The 22,920-nt window shown below is 42.0% G+C and overlaps 1 protein-coding gene across 4 annotated transcripts in view; it reads left to right on the top strand.

The window, feature by feature from the left end:
• Window positions 1-22,920, top strand: part of SHISAL1 (shisa like 1) — a 644,593-nt gene that overhangs the window by 508,004 nt on the left and 113,669 nt on the right. Inside the window, exon 5 of one of the 4 annotated variants that reach the window (XM_069228282.1) lies at window positions 13,618-13,907. The exons of the other annotated variants lie outside the window; for them this stretch is intronic. Within the exon in view, the coding sequence (XP_069084383.1) occupies window position 13,618 (1 nt within the window). The 3' untranslated portion in view covers window positions 13,619-13,907. Of the gene's footprint in view, window positions 1-13,617; window positions 13,908-22,920 lie in introns of those variants that run through there. 4 annotated transcript variants of the gene reach the window in all.

Raw genomic sequence — 22,920 nt, forward strand, 5'->3', positions numbered from 1 at the left:
AAATCTACTCATAAATTTGGCGCCTGTGCAGCACAGCTTAATTGGCATCTTTGATGGGGTTCGGTTTTATTTTCATAATCCCGCGGAACTTTTGGACTTGCTTTACCGCTAGGCTTGCGGACCATATTGTGGATGAGGGCCGGGAACTTTCAATGTCAGACCTGCATTTCAATTACGTCAGCGCAGCTCTGATGTGCGCTTCATTTACATACATGTGCATAATTATCTTTCCACCATTTTGTGTGTGGAATGATCCCCTTGTCCAGACATGCACATCAGATACAAAAGGACGTCTAATGTATGCGGTGCCGTTTTTGTTGAAGTTGGTCCATTGACTTAGGGCACACACAATGCGATGCCAGTTTGACTTGGGTCAAACCTTTTTCGCGCACCACCATTTAAGATTGGGAAAACTCCCCGCAAAAAACGTGTGCTTCCATCAAAATTTAGCATTGTTTCAAAGAAGTGCATAAGTACAGTTATGCGCGCCTCACCCAGCATTTATCATTTTGTGGCTATTGTGCATCACGATGTTAGCTCTACAGTGATACACACACATTCATCTATGTATACCAGAAACATTTACTCCCTGAACAAGTCTACAGTGATACACACACTCTTCATCTGGGATGGTGTGGTATTGTGTATCATGTTTCCACCTTCACAGTGATACACACAATTTTCATTGACTGTATCCTTCACTAAAGTTCATTAATGTAGGCATTGCGGCCATCACTCTTGTGACACTCTTGTGCAATTGAGGTGACATTCACTCTTTGTAATCATTGAGTGTCATTCTATGGTCAAGGTAATTACCTTATGCCTTTGACACACTCACGTACTTTCACATGCATTAACTTTTTTGTGACTTCGCGATGCAGCCCGCAAACCCTCCACCACAATTTTCCGAATCTCCAGGAGAACCATAGGTATGATGGAGGAACTGCATTTCAAACATACTTGGAGCTTCACGATTCCATCCTGAAGGAAAGAAATGTTTACATTTAAATTTATTGGGGTTTAAAGGTTGTGCAATTTTCAAACGTCTTCCTGAAATACAAGGGGCAGAGGAAGAACCAGTGGATGAATACATGTCAAGAAAGGGGTCTATATCACAAAGGGTGGAAAAAGGGTGGAAAAAGGAGTAGTGCTTCTGTTGTGTGTGGAGGAATGCTGTCAGAGTCAACGGCTGGTGGAGTCGTCAAGTTTGGTAGTATGGCTGACCAAGGTGGCCGTTTGGTCTTTGAGGAGGATTGTGGTCAGTTGACTTATGAGTAGGATTGTCCTGAATCATCTGTACCCAATAAAATTACTAACTCCAAAGGTGTCTCTATACCCAAACCAAGTAATCCCACTGTCCACAAGAGATGCCACTCCAAGCAGGTTCCATTCAGGTTCAGGAAGTGACCCGTGGTTTATGATCTTGGGTGATCATGTGTTTCTTATGGACAGGGTATTACGTATTCTTTAGGGTTTTTTACTGTTTAACTTATTATTCTGCTTTGTATTGTGTTATGCTTCAAATAGGTGCATTGTTACTTATCTTCTCCGTTTTTAAAAAAACTTTAATTTAAAAAAAATTGTTTTATTTCCAAGAGGAAAAGCAATGTAATGTGTCTATTTTCTGTGTTTTATTTAATTTCTTTTGAAGTGTTTTGGTTTTGTTTTTTCATTTCCAATGGGAAAAATAATGCCATGTTCAATGTATAAGCTTTGTGTTAGAACATGGCTTGTTGGAATGCGTGTAGGTAATATGGAATGTTTCTGCATTTCTTGTGGCAACTTCTTTTTGAAAAGTAAAACTGCACGTTCTTCACGTCGTATTGTCTTGTTGTAAGCAATCATCACACAATCCTGTCATGGGACATTGGTTTAATGGTAAAGTGGAAAAAGTAGTAAGGAAACAAAGACTGGGAAATGTTTAGTGAGGAATGCAGGGAACAAAATGGCACCTTCACACAAAAAGTGTTAGAAGGAGTAGCATAGTTAAGGGGGGAAATATGTTAACTCTAAAAATGGATGAAATAGGATTGTGCGTACCCCTAAAATATAATGGTGGATGATGTGAGGAGGGAGTAAGTAAATGAGATGGAAACAGCAATTTTAAATAAGTGAAACGTCACCCAGAGACATAGTATGGAAGAGAATGGTGATTAAGGGAAAAGTATCTATTAAAAACTTGCAGAGAAACCATCACAGCCCCAACTTTGAAGATAGACGTAAAAAAGCATGTTCAATTGTGGGAAAAAGAACATTGTATTAATTGACTCTATTAAATGGTAAATGTCATTCATATTAAAATCTTTGATGAAACTGTTTAGGCAAAATTGTTTCTCAGAACTGTATTCTGTACCTTACACCATGTAGAGCTCCAAATGTGGGTGCGGGGGAGGGTTCGGTGCAGAAACCAAACACAGAGTGAGAGAACTGCAAAAGAAAATAGGCATTGGTTTCTGGGTCACAGCTCTCCTGGGATCTAATTATGATTTGGTAATGAAGAGGTGACAGAACCTGGGAGAAAACCCCTCATCAGAATACCAAGTATTTTTCTCAGTTTGCACCAGAATCTCTCTGACACCTGCTAGGGTGTGGCCCAAAGACTCACCCCACCGGTGGATAGCACATAGCCTGAATTACCAGGATGTGTATTTATTTATGATGAGCTGCAGGATAATTTCTACAATAAATTCTGTACTATCAAAAAGATATGTAGTACACGGGCCATGATCAGTTTTGGTGAGGTACAGAAAGGACTGTGGATCAGAATGATCTTAAAAATGGTATTTGTGAGAAAACAGGACTGATTGCAGAGGTCCCCTAACTTTTTGTTCCCATTTTTCACTTTTTGCTGGTGTGTTCCTGACTCTAATGGTGCCCTGCGTACTGCTAACCAGTCCCAGGGCCTGTGCTCTGTATAAAATAAATATGCAAATTAGGCTAATTATAATTGGCTAAGTCAACCTACCTATAGGTCCCTGGTATATGGTAGGGATGTAGGTCTAGGGACCCCAGCATAGGTGGTGCACCCATAGGTGCACTGCTGAGGTGCCCAGTGCCATTTTAAAGGCAGGCCTGCCTTGCTGCTGCTTTTACATTAAAGTTACATGCATATACAACTTGCAATTAAAAGTAGTTCCAAAGTCTTAAACTACCATATTTTATTCCATATATGTCTCCCCTAAGGTGTGCCCTATGTGCCGCTAGGGCTGGGGGCCATGTAACTATAAACAGGGACCTTATAAAATACTTTTATAAGCCCTGGTGAGTTTGTTAGCATGTCTGACCTTAATAAGTAAACTTACAAGGGACCGCGAATAGGTCGATGAACCTTTTGACTTGTTTAGGATGTTCTCGCCACAGCTCCAGTACATTAACAATAATCAATAATCAATACACAAAAATCAGTAATCAGTCAAAATCAATAATCAATGGAGTCAGTAAATCACACACCATGACCTTTCAGCCATGAATAACCACACCTTTAGCAAGGTTTAGTACTTTTGTTTCCCTTATATTAACAATGCTAAAGTCATATAGATCAATCTCAAAATCAAGTGAAACACATATAAGAACAATACTGGTTGACCAAAGCGATGGAAGAAATGCAATCTAATCAAAGCTTGAATCATGACACATTCTAAGGTAACGGTGCAGATCAATAGCAGAGTCAGTTGCAACGAAGTGATCACATACATAGAATTCAGCAAGATAACTCGTCAATCATTAGTCCCTGTATTCGTCAGTTAAGTTAAGTGCCCTCAACTAACCCAGATTAGCATCAGCATGTTGGGCTTCATGCAAAACAATTTAGAACACAAATTTAGGAAAAACATCTAACTATGAATCTGTCTAAAACAGCGTAGTTGGTACCTAGAAAGAAAAGGCATAAAAATGCAATTCAGTCACATTGTCATATCTACCTATCCATGGTATGGGTCAGCAGCAGAATCAGTCTTCGTCATCAGGTCATCAATCAATCAGCAAAGCATCAGGCTCTCAATCAGAGAGTATGAACCCTATGACAGAATCTCAAGTCTCTTCTTCTCTCAATATCGCATCTCATAATAGGGTAAGATCTGCCTAAAATTCTTAATAATTATCCTCTGTCGCGTTGTTATATCAAAGTCACCTAAACTATACCCTAATACCCTATTGGTCATTTAATCATACATTTATATACTGCCCCGTAATATTTCTATACCAAATCTATGAATTCTAATATTTCTCTTTTCACACAAAGTTGATTGGTCCGCTTTACGATGTCCTCATCATCCAGCTCATCAGGTAACAATTTTGTTGCATCTTCATCTCCAGTCAGTGTCTTCATTGTTCGCGTCCTGGGAAAGTACATCTCACACACACTACACACATTTCAATACATAGATAGGGGCATCACCTCCTGTTCGTCGGTTCCCACAGAAAGCTTCGGTTAAGCACTTTTCACAAGACAATGGACATTTCGCAGTTTAGTTCACTCTGTCAGCAATTTTTATTAACCGCTAAGAAATACAGCTTCTGCATGAGGCCTGGTAAAACTAGACCAAGACACTCGCTAAGATAAGGCCTACGATTAATAAAGCTAAAGCATACTTCATAACCCTCAATATGATATATTACTACATTAATCTAATACATTTTCAATATTTCATCAGTATTAATCATCAATTAGGACATTTTGTGAACACTGGTGGCCATTCCCTGAGGTCACTTTTTCAAACGGGTGCATTATTTTTCTACGTTATTCATTTTCTACTAATTCATTATTCAAGTACATAAATACTCATTAATAATTTCTAATTAAGACACCTGCCTCAGCAAGATAAAACAGACAAATGTGTTTTTTCCTCATTGTAGTAAATGGCCTCCATAGGCTAGAATGGGGAGACTTTATTTTAATTTAGAAAGTCCTCTTAAGTGACAGATACCTCAAGTTTGGCATCAAATTGATTGTTATAATAAAACCCACAAATTACAATTATTGGATTTAATATATCTTGTTCAGGTAAAGAGTTTTAAGCTTTTCCTAAAAAGTTGCCAACTTCAGCCCTGTCGTGCTTTGCTCTGATTGGCCAGCATCTGGCAGCATGGCCAGCCTGCCTTGATGAGGTGTGAAACAGCCTGGCCTGAACAACACAAAGGAATGTGACTATGGGAGTAGATCTTCCCTCAGCAGATGGAGACGCAGGAAGGGGGGGCTGCCAAACTGGTCTTCAAAGGCAGGGAAGGACATTTGTAACAACCCAGCAGCTCCCTCACATCCTGCAAAACCATTCAATTAGGGCCCCCTTGATTAGATTAGGAGAGGGCAGGAGAAGGGTATGTTTAAGATTTTTAGCCACACCAGAGGCTGGGCTCAGCCAGATGTAACCTCCAAAAATCACTTTTATTTATGATGGATTTTTGAGGAATGTTGCTCCCTGGGACTGATTTTTGCCACACTTCCCAGGAAGTGGTCATCACAGGGAGAAGGACCCTACACCTGATTGGATAACCAGGACCCCCCTGTTTTTCACCCTTGAGCAAGGATAAAACTGGCAGACCTGCACCCACACCTCAGTTCCCTGTCAGATCCCAACAAGGAAGAATGTCAGAAGAAGAAGGACTGCCCTGCTGGACCTGCACCTGGACACTATACTCTGAAGGACTGCACCAGCTGCACACTTGGGCTTCACCACTAAAAGAACTTTGCCTGTCTTCTACTGCTTCAAGAACTGACTCCCTGTTTGCTACAGGTACAAAGGAGATGCCCAGGGTCCCCTGCATCAAGTCCTGCATGCAGAGCCCAGCTGACCAGCGCCCAGTGGCCATTTGAGGATTCTGACCAGGTGCATTCTGGGAACTGTAGTCCCAACTCCCAAGGAGCAACTTGGAGCTTCTGGAAACTTGGATCAATTTGTGGACACTTCAAGGACCCATAAAGGACCTCTGGAAAAAGATCCAAAAGTTTGGAGATGTTTGGAGCAACTCCATAGGTTGAAGAGGTGCATTGTAGGAGTTGTAGTCCCAGACCCCAAGAGGCAAACCAGAGCCTGGCTGGTGCTGTGGACCACTTTCCTGAATCAAGAAACACTTCTAAAAGTAAGTGTGACAGTGTTACCTTGTGGGTGGCCTGAACTCTGGACTTTGTTCCTTTACAGTGTGACCTTTTTTATTAACCTTTTGAGCGCTAGTTGCTTCTATGTGCTAGAAAGCATTAATTCTTTAAAAATGTATATCTCTGGTTTCCCCTTATCTGATTTTAATCATTTTGGTGTCATTTTAAAGATATAAATATAATCTATTTTTATAAATTGGTGTTGGATTTTTATTTTGTTTTGTGTTTTACTTATTTACTGTTTTGTGATTTTTAAATGCTTTACACATTTGTCTCTTAAGTTAAGCCTTGTTGCTCGTTGCCAAGCTACCAAGGGTTGAGCTGGCTTTAATTTATTGAGACTTAAGTGGAGGTCAGTGGCCTACTGCTAAGTGTAGGTACTTACCTGTCTTTTACCAATAATCCATTTTCCAACAGTATCTAAGTCAGAGAACAGCACTTTACATACATGTAACTCGAATTTACTCATTGAAATAGTTACAGGGAGCATGACCTAAAAGGTGACATGGCTGCTGGATTGTGAATATGGGGAGTTAAGTGACTGAGTGTAATTCACTGGAAAGTGAGTTCCAGTGAAGATGTCCTAGTACGTTGAATCACTGGGACTTTGAGGTTGTCCAAGAACATTTGGGTGTGCTCCGTAGTGTACTTAGTACTACAAGGGGTGCATGGAAGTGTACAGCTGAAGAGGATCTCAGCTGAGTAGTTGGAGACTAATCTATTGCCTTCAAAGAAAGCTCTGACTTTGTCTAAAAGTACAAAAGATGTATAGAGTAGTTAAGGTGCAGTTCACTTCTTTATCCAATGTGAGAATAACCGCAGCAGTAGACCTACCTTTACACTGCTAGAACAGGGTAATTCCTGACAACAGACATGGGGATTAGTGTATCAGCTGTTGAAGGGGATGTGTGGAAGGGGATGTTACAGTGTATTCTGCAAGTATATATTACTTGATGTCTGTCATTAGTAGACGTGGCAGTTAGAAAGAATTGCAAGCACATTGTAGGAGTGAAGAATATGACAAGGTTTTGAGGTTAAGATTTTTGGAAAGAACAATTGAGGGAAAGAGTATTGGGTGTAAATGGGATGTGGAAGCTGATTTTACAGAGGAATACAAAGTTTAGTATGGGAGAGTTTAGTGTCTTCCTGCCTTGTTTTGCTGTGAGTTAGATACCTGATCAGGAAGGTGAAGGGTGAAATACAAAAAGGAAGATAATATTTGCATGTCATCGGCACAGAGATGACATGAAAACAAATGAAAAGGTAGTGAGGTATGTGACATAGTCTAAAGAGAGAATAATTGGAAGCCAAGATCTGTGGCTTGTGAGACATCAACTGACAGATATAGGAGGTAGTGATTTGAGTGAAGAGCACCATAAAATAGAGAAACATATGCTGTAAATACAGGAGGAGAACCAATAAAGTTTTTTGTCGCTGGATACTTAGAGTGAAAAATGTGAATGGCAGAGTGGAGTCGTCAACAGTATCAAATGTAAGAGACATGGTTGTTGTGGGATAGGATACAACACAAGAAGACTGTTTCTTTGGAGGAAAGTCTGTTTAAAGGGAATTAAATAGGCTGCTTGTGGTAAGAGAAAAGAAGTAGGGCAATTGCAACCAAGGTGAATCCAAATTTAACAAAAGATAAGAAGTTTGGAAATTCGATAATAGCTACACGGGCACGAGGATCAGCAGTATTGTGTTTAATAGTGATAAGACCACTGTTGATGCAAACATTAGGATGATGTCAGAGTTGATGGCATAATGAAATAGAGTGGTCAAGCAAGGCAGAACATTGGATGAGAAGCTTTGGTAGTTTCGAACTGATTGCTTTCAGATGGTGTGCAAAAAGATTTGAAACTTTTAAATAAAAGCTTTAACTCTATGAGAGGTATGACCAGCAGAATAGATGGTGCCAGATGGAGAAGAAATGAATGGGGTGGGGGGTGTGAGCTGAAATGTGAACAGTGAAGGTCAACTTGATAACACAGATTTTTTTGAAGAAAGAAAAAAGGCAGCATTTGGTGCAAAGAGAGCAGATTTAGTTAAGCGATTTATAAAGTGGGGAAAGAAGGGAGTTAACTGTGGATAAGTCCCTGAGACTGGGATCCAGGAGAGGACCAAATAGGAAAATATGCCATTTGCCCGATTTTTATCACCTGCTGGGCAGAAATAATGTAGCTTCTGTAATTTGTATCTGCCTGGGTTTTAGTGTTAGACGTATGATAACACCACCCATTATAGTGAATGTTGTTATATATGTAACAAGGGTCATTTTACCACTACCACTGATTAAAAATAAGGTGGTTGGCTCTTATCAGAAAGCTATAATGTATACAAACAACCAATCCATCTTTAGAAAGCATCTTTACTCTTTAAATAAAATTTCTACTCTATTGTTGGAAATGCTTTGTTTGTGCTATTCCCCCATAAAAGTTTCTTTTTGATCACCCAAAATATAGCTTATGTTAATGTAGACTTCTGAGTCTAACTCCAGAACTTCTCTGTTTTATATAAACCTGTTCCCTGTCAGGGCAAAATGCATACTCTTTTTCTATGACCTTTGAAGAGTGCAATTGGGACAGAGGCTTTAAAACAAAGAGTTTGTGTCTTCAATTAATAAATTGCCCTAAGGACATTTTTGTAATTTGCCGAGAAGTTTATTCAGCTATTTGTATCTACTTCATGCACAAGTGGAAAGTGGGGGTAATTTCAAAGTCATTCATCTTGCGTTTAGACACCATTAATGCTAATAATTTTCCTATAAATAGTAAATTGACTAGGAATGTAACATTTTATGTAACAGTTTCAATTGGTGGCTGGTTTCAGTATGTAGTCTCCTTGATGCTGTGAGTTGTATGCATGGTTATCTGAAATACACGTTTTGACTGACTCACTTACATCCAGCTTGTATAGTGAGGGGACTCACTGTCAGAAATAAACCTCTATTTCTCAATTGTGCCTGAGCCCCCTGTCTAAACTGGCCACGAAAACCTGCTTTGCAAGACGTTATTCGTTTTTACCCATAGGGAGAGAAAAGATAAGTACTAAAGAGGAGTGGATGGGCAGACAGAAGAGAAGCTTTCAAAGTATTTCTGAACCTAGTGTTCTTTAATTGAGAGTTAGGCCATTTAGGTAGTGACAAGAGACTCCTAGAGAGTGAAAACGGGCATGCAAAGTAGGCAAAATAATGTATTATATGATATGCTAATGGGACTATTTTATATCTTGTCCAAATCAGTTTTAGCCAGCTCAAGAAGAACCAGATAGAGTCCTTTCCTTCATTTCTTCATAAATATTCCAGTGTAAGGAGTACATATTTAAACCTGTAGTTGGTCAGGACCTTATGTATCAACATAGTTTTTCATAGACGAAGAATGGATGAACCTCTTTTGTGCATTAGGGCACGTAAATGAGGACTTGTAGTATTAGCCTTTCTTTGCATTTTAGGCTGGGGCTTGGAGTGTGGGAAGTATATTCTTTGCTCTTGCAAAGGCAGGCAAATAATTCTGACTGTACTACAGGCAAAGATAAACCATGCCCTCTTGACTGCAGAACAGACATCCTAGTGATGGACATCCTGTGGGTGAAACATTCTGTACCATGAAATACTGAGTTGGCTGGCAGATACAGATGTGTAGTGCAGGTCAGAGAATTGACAATGTAATGACTTAATTGCGGGTGGGGAGAGAGCAGTCTTTCACCAGCTGCAGCCTGAGCCAAGGTACCTCGGTGAGATGTCAAATGGCCTGGGCTGAAACAAAGGAAGCATCTTGTGGGAGGAGAACTGCTGCTGCACATGGCCGAGCAGGAAGGGGAGACTAGAGCGGCTAAACTGGTTCTCAAAGGGGTGAAAGTCACCTGGGACACAAACTAGGTCTCTCCCATTTCCTGCTCCCCCAGCCAGATGGGGATTGCCAGTAATTACATTAGGAGAGGGTCAGGAAGGGGTATGTACGGAAACCTATTGACACCCGTGGGTGAGCTTAGCCACACTTTGCAGGAAGTGGCCACCCGAGAGGGTGGCACCCTGCACCCCATTGGTCAGGGGTGCCCCCATGCTTACCAACCCAGCAGAAAGGATAAATATGGCAGAGCTACCCAGCAGTTTCCTGCTGGAAGAGATACTGGAGAAGGAGGACTGCCCAGCTCAACCCCTGGTCGGCACCTGAAGGACTTCACCCATAAGGACTGCATTAGCTGCACACTTTGGGTTTCACCAAGAAAAGGACCTTGCCTTGCTTCTGCAACTCCAGGAGTGGATGTCCTGTAAGCTACAGGTACAAATGATCTGACCAGAGCCCCCAGCATCAAGTCCTGTAAGAAGAGCCCAGCTGACCAGCCTCCAGTGGCCATTTGAGGATTCTGACCAGGTGCATTCTGGGAAATGTAGTCCTGACTTCCAATTAGCAACTCAGAGATTCTGAAACCTTTTATCAAGTTTGTGGACACTTCAAGGACCCAAAAAGACTTCTGGAAGAAGATTCAGAAATTTGCAGAATTTTGGAGCAACTTTGTGAAAAAGCTCCATAAGGTGACTGACCTGTCGATGAGAGTTAAGCCGGCGATGTTGAACCGCGACCCGGGCAGAATTTCAGGTTCATCCTGCTGAGGCTCTGGAGCTTTTCTCCATTGATGAGACTTCCAGGAGTTGACTGTGACATTGCGCTGAGCCAAGTCAACGATGTCGCAATGCAAGTCAGCCTGAAGAGGTGCCTCGATCAACGATGAGAGAAAAAGCTCCAAAAAAGTGGCTAAGGGCTTTTTTTACATCTTTGGCAGACGGAAAAGCCCATCCACTGAAATCCCGACAGGGAGAATGCTGCCATTGTGGCTTCCCCCCGCCAGGCCCTATACGAGTTTCCCTCTGGGTCACTGGGCGGAAACCTCAGTTTCCACCCGCTGGCCCAGCAGGAAACGTCCTACAGCATTGTCTCCGGCTCATAATAGAGCTGGTGGCAATGCTGTAGTGTGTAGGGTGCACCAGCACCCTTGCAATTCTCACTGTCTGTAAAGCAGACAGTGAATATTCTGAAGATGCTGGCCAAGGGGGCCCCTGCACTACCTCCATGAAACTGCTGGCGGAGAACAAAGTCGTAATCCCCAGGGCATCACTGCTTGCTGTGCTGCCCTGGCAATTAGGACCACAACGACCTCCAGAACTCCAGGCCGACTAGTCTTGGCGGATGCTGGCAGGCCGAAAGTGATGCAACCGTGGTGATCGTAGTATGGCGCTGGTCTGACTGCCATTGTAATCCTGGAGATCATGAGACTGCCAGGTTCGTAAAAAGGCCCTAAGTCAAAGATATCTCCGGTTGGCACTTTTTGTTTTTAGGCACTAGAAAGCATATTTTTACACTTAATCTTTAAAAAAATTCATATCTCTGACTCCCTACATTGGATTTTTGTTGTTTTGGTGTCATTTTACAGATAAAGATATTTCCTATATTTATAAATTGGTGTTGGATTGTTATTGTGTGTTGTGTATTACTTATTTAATGTTTTGTTGACATTAAATGCTTTACACACCTGTCTCCTAAATTAAGCCTAACTGCTCGCAGGTCAAGCTTCCAAGGGTTGAGCAAGGATTAATTTATTGAGACCTTGAATGGACCTAGTGTGGGATTGTGGCCTGTTACTAAGTGTAGGTATCAACCTGCCTTTACTAACAATCCATTTTCCAACAGAGATGAAATAAAAATAAAAATCTGTGAGTGGCTTATGTAATAGGCCTCAAGAAAATAGAGAAGGCTTACTCTGGTCAACACACGACTTAGAAGGGAAACGTGAAGAAGTGTGCATTGTACAAGAGAAATACAGGCCTCAATCTGGGTGCGATGTTAGACTGGAGTGCAAGGACAGGAAGGAAAATGAAGGAAGAGGCAAGGTGCAGGGCAAAGCAGTTAAAGTTGGACTCCACATACCACAGATAATTTAGAAGGACACATACACAGAGGAGAGTCTGAGCCACTTTCTGATACTAGGGTTAGGAGAAAGGGCAAATCATGACAGGCCTGAAAAGAAGACACAGCACTAAATGTTTGTGTTTCACGGATGGCAGGGAGTGGGAAACAGACCGTAAAACTTCAAAGCCTGGTAGACATGTAGGGAGGACATATTGATAGAGTTCATAGGGTAAGATCGAAGGACACTGAAAACGTTAGAAGATGTATACGTATATTATATATGTTACAGCTGCATTTTTGTAACAAGCAGCCAGATGTTTATTGAAGAATAATTGCCTTTGTTAATTGTAAGTACTATGAAGGAGGTGGAATTTAAACGTCGACTAAGACTATAAAAGACGCTGTTTGTAAGAGCCTTGTTGAGTGTGGTTTCAGTTTCAGAACTGGACTGTACTCCCAGCCGTATTTCTTATAAATATACTCAATTGTTATCTGATTGACTGCACTTACCTTCTCAATCTCATATACCTGGATGATTCAACAACTTGTGCTATTTCAGCTGCTAAACAACATTACCCAATTTCAATGCTGAGCTTGTATTTGACAAATACTGGGAATTAGGGAGCTGTGGGTGTAATCCCCTTGAGTGATAGCCAACTCATAAGAGTGAACAGATTGCTCTTGCTCTAGTGATGGTTCTCCATTGGGGGGCTTTTCACCGCAGCTCTTTGAAGATCTTAAACCGGCATACCAGGTATTGGTTGTGAAGTCAAATGGATCAACCCTTGTGTCATTTGTTGTTTGTTGAATTACATGTCCTGCTCCAGATATATTGATGTAGTTTGGTCTGATCTCTGACAGCTAGTGAACACTATCCCAGTGCCGGCAATAATTATGTAATTTTGGGAATTTCACAAAACAAGCACCTGCTTACCTTCATAGCACCACAATAACATTAACAAACCACTGCATTTTTGGACAACTACATCAATATGCTAAATTTTAGGAACAGTGAAACTATTTGATCTAGGGACCACAAAACAAGCTGTATCTATTTAAAAAAAAAAAAAAAGTAAATTCATTTACATTAGTAATAAATGTCATAACATATTTATTAGAAATTGTGTGCTGTTTCAGGCTTGGCACAGCCAAGGACATTAGCTTTGAGCAGGTACACTTAGAGTTGCTGGTTCTTCAAGTCATTCACATCCTGCACAGTGAAGAATGTCACTCTCTGCATTATGCTGCTGCTTTTCTCTTATTGGGCATTAGGTGCTTTCTTCAGTTCATAAAGACAGTATCTATTGCAACAACTAAGATGCATTTTTCTCAGAAGCATCAGCAGCTGGAAGCGACCAGTGTTTTCAATGTGGACATCATCTTGAAAGGAATGCTTCCTTTTCTAAAAGCAACATAATCCATGTAATGAACAATGGTTACTTGAAGTAGGATGTAAATAAGTATATAAATGCACTACAATATTTGAAGGCTCTTCTTTTTCAATGAAATAATATTTCTGTTTATAAAAAGCTACATAGAAATAGAAATTAAACTAAGGAAGCTACCCTTCCAGTATGGTTGCCATGACACATAACAGACTTCTCTTTTCTCACTTAGAAAGAAGGCGGCTTTGTACCAGCTCCACTCAACTATTGGATGCCTGGGGTCAGTCCTTCAGCCACTGCTATAAAACTGTGTCATTCACATCTGGGATCAACAAAAATGACGCTTTCATTCCCAAAGTTATACCTTCGCTGAAAGGTGTGTTATTCCACCTTTCTATGGATGCTTTCATTGTAGTGCATCAAGTGCATTGTGATCACACCCAGCAGCAGCTAGCAGGGGCTATTTGCTGAATGAAGAAAGCTTCCCAACTAAAAACAACCCATTATGCAAGATAACATAATGCTTACTTGAAGTATGATCTATAAAGTATGTAAATGCATTAACATTTTTGGCATTGTTATATTACAAAAATAACAGTTGTGAATAAAACAATGCTACACGAAAAATACAAAATAAATGATGTTATTGAAAAATACATCCTATTGCGTGTTTATGTAAAGTTTAGTTCATGCAGTACTTCAATTAAGCATTTTTAAATAATGGCATCAAACTCTCCTATAACCGTATGTTCTTGACATTTTTTTAAATTAAATTTCTCAACAGCAAACAAGTGGTGCAATGCGTGTATATCTGGATGCAATACATGTAGCATCCAGGTTGCCTTATCGAATGTTTCTTCCTTCAGTAGTTAGTAAAACTAAATATCTTTAAATATTATACATTTTCCTTGTTTGTTCTATTCAGATGTTTTATCTGGTCTACAAGGATCATTGTCTTTGTTTTTTGAACAGTACAGTTTGCACGCTGTACAAGATATTTCTTTAGAGCTGTGTTTACTGTTCCCCGCTTCTCCTCTATTTCCAGGTAAGGGGAGGCAGAACTCAATAGAGAAAGCAAAAAGTTTTGTCAGTTTCTTTCCAATGCTTCTGAGGTGACAGTCAAATGTTCTGTATCTTGTAAATACTTCTGAACATGTGCCTCTTCTGCTCCTTGTGACATGGTGCTAAGGTAGTATCCCTTTTCAATCAATTCGATTCTAGGTGAAAAATCTAAATCATAATTCACATCACAAATAATTGTGGTGCTAAAAAAGGTTTGCTGACCTCATAACCTATAGTTGTATAGATTTGAAAATTAGCAATGTTTTTCAATGGGAATGGTATGCTGCTGTAGGAGACTAAAGAATTCTGAATCAAAATATGCCCAATACATTCCCAACTAACACTATGAAGGGGCAGGGCTTTGAAGTCTGGCATGAACATGTATCGTGCTGAAGACCAACCAGAGGTGAGCAGTTGATGTGTCTCTGAGCTGAACTGACTGATTAGTATCTCAAAAGTTTGTGAATGATGTGTATCTTCTGATGTAAAAGTTTGGTGGCCTGCATATTCAATTTCTGCTTTCTGTGTTGATTGAGAGAAGTTCACACATCAAGAACCCTTGTGTCATCCACACAATACCAGAAGGGGAGACAGATCCTTCATTCAGCAACTCCCTGTCCAGAAAATTGAACAAAGACATCCTGGAAATAGGTCAGATAATGACCAGGTTAAAAGCATTCACTCATGAAACTACCCCAGACGATAAACTTCCAGTTCCAATTATTGCAAGGTAGGAAGGTTATGGGCTCTATTAACTTAATAGGGACTTCTTCAACTTCGTGAATATGTTGACCGACATATTAAGTAGGAGTGGTCCTCCCACATTGCAGCTGATGATATTACTTGTTGACTCATCATCCTACGTTTGGAAACCGATTCCTATTTCTTAAGACATGCTCCCATACATATCCAAATTGATGCTCTTAATTGGCCTCCTAGTAGATATATTATAGTTAGTTCAGAGTTTCCATAGGAAATTATTTAATTGTATTGCTAATAACTTTGACTCTGCTTGAGGAAGCTCCACAAAACTTTCCCAAACAATGCTCTTTTTTGCCTACTTAGTGCATGAAAAGGTTCGTGATGATCCATCGAGTGGGGGCTGAAAAGAATCAGGGGTCCCAAAATGCAAAATTCTCATCCATCTTCCATACACTTTTTTAGATAAGGCTACCGCAAAAAGCTGCTGAACGGAATTACATTGAATTTGGCAGGAAGCAGGATCTTAGTACAGAAATGTGCTTTCTGCGATTTTGTGTAAATATGTTCAGTAGTTTTTGAGAAATTAAGGTTACTAAATATTTGTATATCTGGATGGTTGGGTTCGAGGGAGTCCTACAAGAGTCCCTCAAACCCAACTTTAAAAAATAGAGCATTCTGATCGTCCCAGGAAACATTGGGCCTGATTACAACTTTGGAGGACGGTGTTAATCCGTCCCAAATGTGACGGATTTACCACCTACCGTATTACGAGTCCATTATATCCTATGGAACTCGTAATACGGTAGGTGGTATATCCGTCACATTTGGGACGGATTAACACCGTCCTCCAAAGTTGTAATCAGGCCCATTGTTTTTTACCCTTGGGCCATCTTGTTCCTATGGGAGTTAGACTCCTGTGGGAACAATAGCTCTGACTGGCTGCCAGCAACATGAAAATAACATTGCTGACAGCCATTAGAGGACACAGGGACTTAGTCCTCTGTGCTTAACTTGTAATAAAAAATTATATAAGAGGGCAGGGATACTCTGCCGCCCTAAGCGCCATAGGGAGATCCCAGAAGGACCCGTTGGGGCCAAAAATGTAAAAGTTCAGCAATATTTAACACAATCTTGTGGGACTCCAGAGGAATTGCAGCAAAAGTAACCACGGGCTGCATTGCACGTGGCCTCAACCCTGAGCTGTTTTCTACCCAGGGACCCCATCCCCTGGGTCGCAATTTAAGAAATTTGGGTTGGGGGTGCATGATCTCCTTCTCTGAGGCGTATTTGTCCCTGGGGACCCCGTCCCTCAGGCCCCAATGTATATTTTAAAGGTAGTGGAGCCACCCAGCTCCCCTCCCTGAGCCTTTACTAGCCCTGATGACCCCATCCCTGAGCCCACCCCAGGACACAGCACTTTCCCCACTCACATGTGCAGGGAAACTTGTGATTGCCCCAGCCTGTTGGAAGCATCTGTAAATCTACCACTAAACAGGAGCAAACACAAAGTCAGCTCCCATTGGAGGGAGCTTCAAAATGCTCCATCCGGCTGGGAGCACAATTGTCTTCAGTTTTTCTGTCTGCATTGATGAGGGTATAGAAATAGAACAAAAGATTACTGCAGCCAAGAGGAAGCAGCATAAATCGCTGCTCCATTGGGGCGAGAGCACTGCTGGCACCTGCAGCATATGGTGAGCTGACTGGTGCTGCAGGGACCCGGGAGCTGGACCCCTCCTCCCTGTGCCCCTATCATTGCAAAACTGTGGACCTTTCATGGATAAATACATAGGCATGGTTTCATTCTCGCCTTGATGCTCATTACACAGAAATTAAGCCTCAAAGCAAAGTATTTACAAATATGAACATAGCAGATGTCCCAGTTGAAGCTCCACTTCTGTGAAGGAGAAATCAAGTTAAATTCTTGTGCTTGGCCAAAGCAAGTGTATATTTTCTACAATTGCTAATTGAAAAACATATCAAAATCCTTGAAAGAGGTAAAGGCATAGTTGATTTATTGGCCAGCATTCTCTTCTGTAGTGACTGTCCAAGATAAGTGGGTTCTTTCTTGACATTTCCTGGTCGGAAAACACAGTGCATGGTTCTCCATCTAAATTGCTGCTTGGTATGCAAAGACACCAAAACATCCACAAACTCAGCCTGTTTTGCCACGCCCCTACCATGTTAGTAGTATGCAATGGTGTTCCTGCCATTTTCTAGGCTCGGCCTACCAAAGGGACCCAAGCATGTTTCCCGCAGACTTTGAGGGTGCGTTCTTGATGCAGAGAAACATGAGGACATCATCACCAAACAAAGAAGCACTTACTTTCATACAATTAGGTGTAGAGTCAAGTCTTCATCTGTAGTCTTATCATTGTCTCTATATGAGGATTATTTTTGTCACTGATTGTAGGAAGATGCTCAGGAACAGTCACATTGACAAAATTACACATACACAAAGTCACTGGAGATATTACCTCATGATCCTTTATGGAGCTGAAGTGTAGAGTATGCACTAGACAAAACCAAAGGTTAAAGTACCATTATGGTTAGGAATTATTAAAATATCTGCTTTTGTTTAAAAAAACCAAATGCTAGAAATGTACTGAAAAAACCTACGTTTAAAGTAAAGTTATAATTCGGTGAATATGTTAGTGACAACATTAACGTTTTGAACTCGGCCACAGAAATTCACCGGATTTAGTTAGCAGAGCTAACTATAACTTGTGCCCCACCATGCACTACTTATGACCTCACATATTTCTTCACTCATGACATGTTCTATGGCATCATTTATGATATGTAATATGTGAGGTCATAATCAGAGCATGTTGGGGGGCAAGTTCCACATTTTCTACATTGCACCTCAGACATGGACCTCCCTCCCTCAATACACCAGAGGCTACTCCTTCCACAAGAAGCTGAAGACCTGGCTATTTGTATAAGCAACTTGGGGACCACACACCCACACATAGGGCCTAGTGCCTGGATACCCTCTCATGTGATTAGAACACTATGCAAATCAATATAATACAACATAACTATAACTGGTGAATTTCTGTGTTTTTTAGTTCAAAATGTTAATGTTGTCACTGACATAATAACCTAACTAAAGTCACTTCAACCTTTGTTTTTTGAGTGAGTATATATATATATATTTTTTTTTTCTATTGAGAAAACAACAGTTACAGAGACGTTCTAGTTAGGATCTGAATTTACATACACAACACCATAGAAATTCAGCAGTTATAGTTACCTTATGTAACTACAACTTGTGCCCTAAGGTAACTATAACTCACGACCTTGCCATGCACTGCTAATTAACACAGATATTACAGCACTCATGACATCTTTTATAACATCATTATAAATATCAATTCAACATTAGTCAGATTACTGATGAGATAACTGTGCATGGTGGGGGTGCTAGTAATAGTTACGCAGCATTTCAGGCTACTGACAAACGGTGCCAAAGTTATTGAGAAAACAGAAAACACTTTTCCTATAGAAACTAGGTGCTAACTATTACTACCTACTGGTGTCTGCCAGTTGGAAATATATATATATATATAATTCAAGCAAAGGGCTGACTGTTGACTGGTACCCTCACCATGCTCTGCTAGTTACTTCACATATTACATCACTCATGACATGTTCCATGACATCTTTTATAACATGACATCATTGATGACAAGACTGCATTACAAGTGCACAAGTTGTAGTTTAGGGCACAAGTTATAGTTACTTGGAATAACTATAACTGGTAAATTGAAGTGCTTTTGTTAGTTTAAAATGATATGTTTTACCCATAACTGATATTTGCAACAGAGTGCAAAGCAATGTATTGAATGAATTAAGGGTCAGTGATGTAAGAACCCCATTCACCTTACCCTACTAAATTACCTGGAGAAACAATAAGTTTTGACTCATTGTGTAAGACCAATACCATGTAAATCTCATTTCACCAAATGTTAGAAATGGGGTCTCTAGTTGGCAGTCGGTTTGCCCCCTGTCCAAGTAGGGACCCTCACTCTTTTCAGGATAACCGCTGCTCATCCCCTTTGGTAGCTTTGCACGAGCAGTCAGGCTTATCTCATAAGCAATGAGTAAAACATTTGCACATAACACACAGTAATACAGTGAAAACACTACAAAAGGACACCACACCAGTTTTAGTAAGATAGCCAATATTTATCTGTGTAAAACAAGACTAAGATAAGAAAAATCCAACATACAATAATACATTTTGCAAGAATTAACTTAAAAATACAGTTCGATAGCTCTGTCTGGGGCTATCACGGTGTCCTGAACAACAAATCCTACAGTACAGGCCGGCTGCGGCATCACGGGCCAGCTACGGTGCCATTAAGACTCGTAAACAGTAGCTTGGAAATGCAGGACGTAGTGATTGTCGCAATGAGATCTGGAGTGCAGAGGTTCAGGCGTCCGTTCCGGAGGTTGGTACAGGGGTTGCCGGGCCTTTGAAATCACACTTGTTTGAGATAGAACTCCCAGCTGATGACAAAGTTAGGAGCACTGGCGTAGATAGCATCGGGGCTGTGCTGCGAAGTGGGACAATGTTGTGTGGTGTCCACAGGTCACGGTGCAAGCATCAACGATGGCATCCTGTAGCGCCAATGAGACCAGGGCTGCAGTGTGAAGCTGAGCGGTGCGACGTGCGGGGTCTTCAGGTCATGGTGCAGGCAGCAGCATCGTTGTTGCTGAAGCTCTGTCATCGGTAGGCCAAGGCGGTAGTGAGGAACGGGGCAGGCTCCATGCAGTGGCCACGGGTTGCGGTGCAGACAGGGGCGTCTGTTGGTGACACTGGAGTCGATGGCGCTGGCATCAGTGGACCGGGGCTGCGGGGTGGGACAGAACGGTGCTTCATCAAGCAGTGTCCACAGGCCATTGTGCAGGCAGCAGCGTCAGTTTCTGCATGGAGCATCATCGCCAGGGATGCCAAGGCTGCAGTATGAACAAGGCGATGCGGAGCGCGGGGCCCACAGGTCACGGTGGAAGCAGCAGCTCAGTGACGGCGTAAGGTGGCGGCGACGGTGAGACCAGGGTTGCGGTGCAACGTGGGGCAGTCAGCAGAATCATTGACAGCGTTGCAGTGGTTTTTCTTCTGTTGCAGCACAAAAGTTCCCAGTGCTGTAGTCAGATGAAGCTGAAGTCTTTGATATCCCTGAGACTTCCAACAGGAGGTAAGCTCTACTCCAAGCCCTTGGAGAAACTTCACAAGCAAAATACACAGCAAAGCCCAGTCTTTGCCTTCTTTAAGGCAGAAGCAGTAACTGCAGGCCAACCCAGCACACAGCACAAAGGGGCAGTACTCCTCCTCCAGCTCCTCAGCTCTTCTCCTTGGCAGAGGTTTTTCTTGATTCAGAAGTGGTCTAAAAATCTGGGGTTTTGGGTCCACTACTTATACTCCTTGCTACCTTTGAAGTAGGCAGACTTCAAAGGAAAGTCTCTGTTGTTAAAAAGATCGTACCTTGCCCAGACCTGACCCCAGACCCACTCCAGGAAGCCTGAGACAGCATTGTGTGAGGACAGGCACAGCCCTTTCAGGTGTAAATGACAGCTCCTCCCTCCCCACTCTAGCCCAGGAGACTCATCAGGATATGCAGGCTACACCCAAGCTCCCTTTGTGTCACTGTCTAGAGTAAACTCACAACAGTCCAACTGTCAGTCTGACCCACATGTGGAATACGCAAGCAGGCAGAGGCACAGAATAGTTAAGCAAGAAAATGCCCACTTTCTAAAAGTGGCATTTTCAAACTGACAATCTAAAAAACAACTTTACCAAAAGATGCATTTTTAAATTGTGAGTTTATAGACCCCCAAACGCCATATATCTATCTGCTCCAAATGGGGAACTGCAGTTAACAGATTTTTAAAGGCAGTCCCCATGTTAACCTATGAGAGAGATGGGCCTTGCAACAGTGAAATCCGTATTCAGCAGTATTTCACTGTCTGGACATGTAAAACACATTGGAACATGTCCGACCTACACTGCACCCTGCCCCTGGGGCTACATAGGGAGTACCTTAGGGGTGCCTTAAATGTAGTAAAAGGGAAGGTTTGTGCCTGGCAAGTGGGTACACTTGCCAGGTTGAAATAGTAGTTCAAGACTTCACACACAGACAGTGCAGTGCAGGCCTGAGACATGTTTACAGGGCTACTTGTGCTGTTTGCACAATCAGTGTTGCAGGCCCACTAGTTGCATTTAATTTACAGGCCCTGGGCACACAAAGTGCACTTTACTAGGGACGTATTAGTAAATCAAATGTGCCAATCATGGATAAACCAATCACCAGTACATTTTACATAGGGAGCACTTGCACTTTAGCACTGATCAGCAGTGGTAAAGTGTGCAGAAACCATAAACCAGCAAAAACAAATCAGAAAAAATAGGAGGAAGAAGGCGAAAAGTTTGGGAATAACCCTGCAAAATGGGCCATTTCCAACACCAAACATACAGAATGAGAGCTTGAAATTCTTTGCTCCACATTATCCATTGTATTTCACAGCAGGATTCAAGAAATGGGAGATGGATTGTAGTAACTGATAAGCTAAATACTGCCCTGAACATACAGTCCCTATTTGACTCTACAGCATGGATATTTCCCCAGGGACCAAAATATTTGGTCTGTGGTGTGACCGAGGGCTGCATTGATGCCAGCATGTGTGGCGTATGGGCGAGGGTGTTCGAGATGGGGGATTGACAGTAAGGTGTGTGTAGGGTAAGCAAACCATATGCGTCTCGAGGCTGAATTGATCAGTGTGAAACCAGAAAACCTGTGATTAAACCTGGCTTCTCCAGTTTTCCAAATTTTGTGGTCCTAGGCAATTGTTTAATTTCACTTTTCTTCTTTTATCTTCATAATCACATTTAAGAAGACCTCGAAATACATGACTTCAGGATGCACATTGTACAAAACCTTCCCCTATGTTTGACTTAATAAACTATAATGTTGTTTATGTATAAACGGAACACAGGCCACCCAAAGAGTGCACATAACAATTAACTTGACTCTTTAGTTCACTATTGGCATTGTTGTCAGAAAGGGGGAGAAGAATTAATGTTTCCAAATTCATGTTTGAAACCTATCACTTTAAATTATTACTTCTCAATGCACTGATATAATCTGATGCACTAAGGTGAAAGGTTCTACATGGTAATTAAATACATTTTTTGAATTTTGAAGAGACTTTGTCATATTTTTATACTTTTGCTGCAAGATGTGTTTAACAATGACTGTGGGGGTCATTCTGACCCTGGCGGTAAAATCCGCCAGGGCCAACGACCGCGGGAGCACCGCCAACAGGCTGGCGGTGCTCCCATGGGCATTCTGACCGCGGCGGTACAGCCGCGGTCAGAAACTGAAAACCGGCGGTGTACCGCCGGTTTCCCGCTGCCCTGGGGAATCCTCCATAGCGGCGCAGCTTGCTGCGCCGCCATGGGGATTCCGACCCCCATACCGCCATCCTGTTCCTGGCGGGTTTGGCCGCCAGGAACAGAATGGCGGTATGGGGTGTCGTGGGGCCCCTGGGGGCCCCTGCAGTGCCCATGCCAATGGCATGGGCACTGCAGGGGCCCCCATAACAGGGCCCCACAAAGATTTTCAGTGTCTGCCATGCAGACACTGAAAATCGCGACGGGTGCAACTGCACCCGTCGCACCCCTTCCACTCCGCCGGCTCCATTCGGAGCCGGCATCCTCATGGAAGGGTGTTTCCCGCTGGGCTGGCGGGCGGCCTTCTGGCGGTCGCCC

The sequence above is a fragment of the Pleurodeles waltl genome, chromosome 4_1, assembly GCF_031143425.1.
Source record: "Pleurodeles waltl isolate 20211129_DDA chromosome 4_1, aPleWal1.hap1.20221129, whole genome shotgun sequence".
In the NCBI taxonomy this organism is placed as follows: domain Eukaryota; kingdom Metazoa; phylum Chordata; class Amphibia; order Caudata; family Salamandridae; genus Pleurodeles; species Pleurodeles waltl.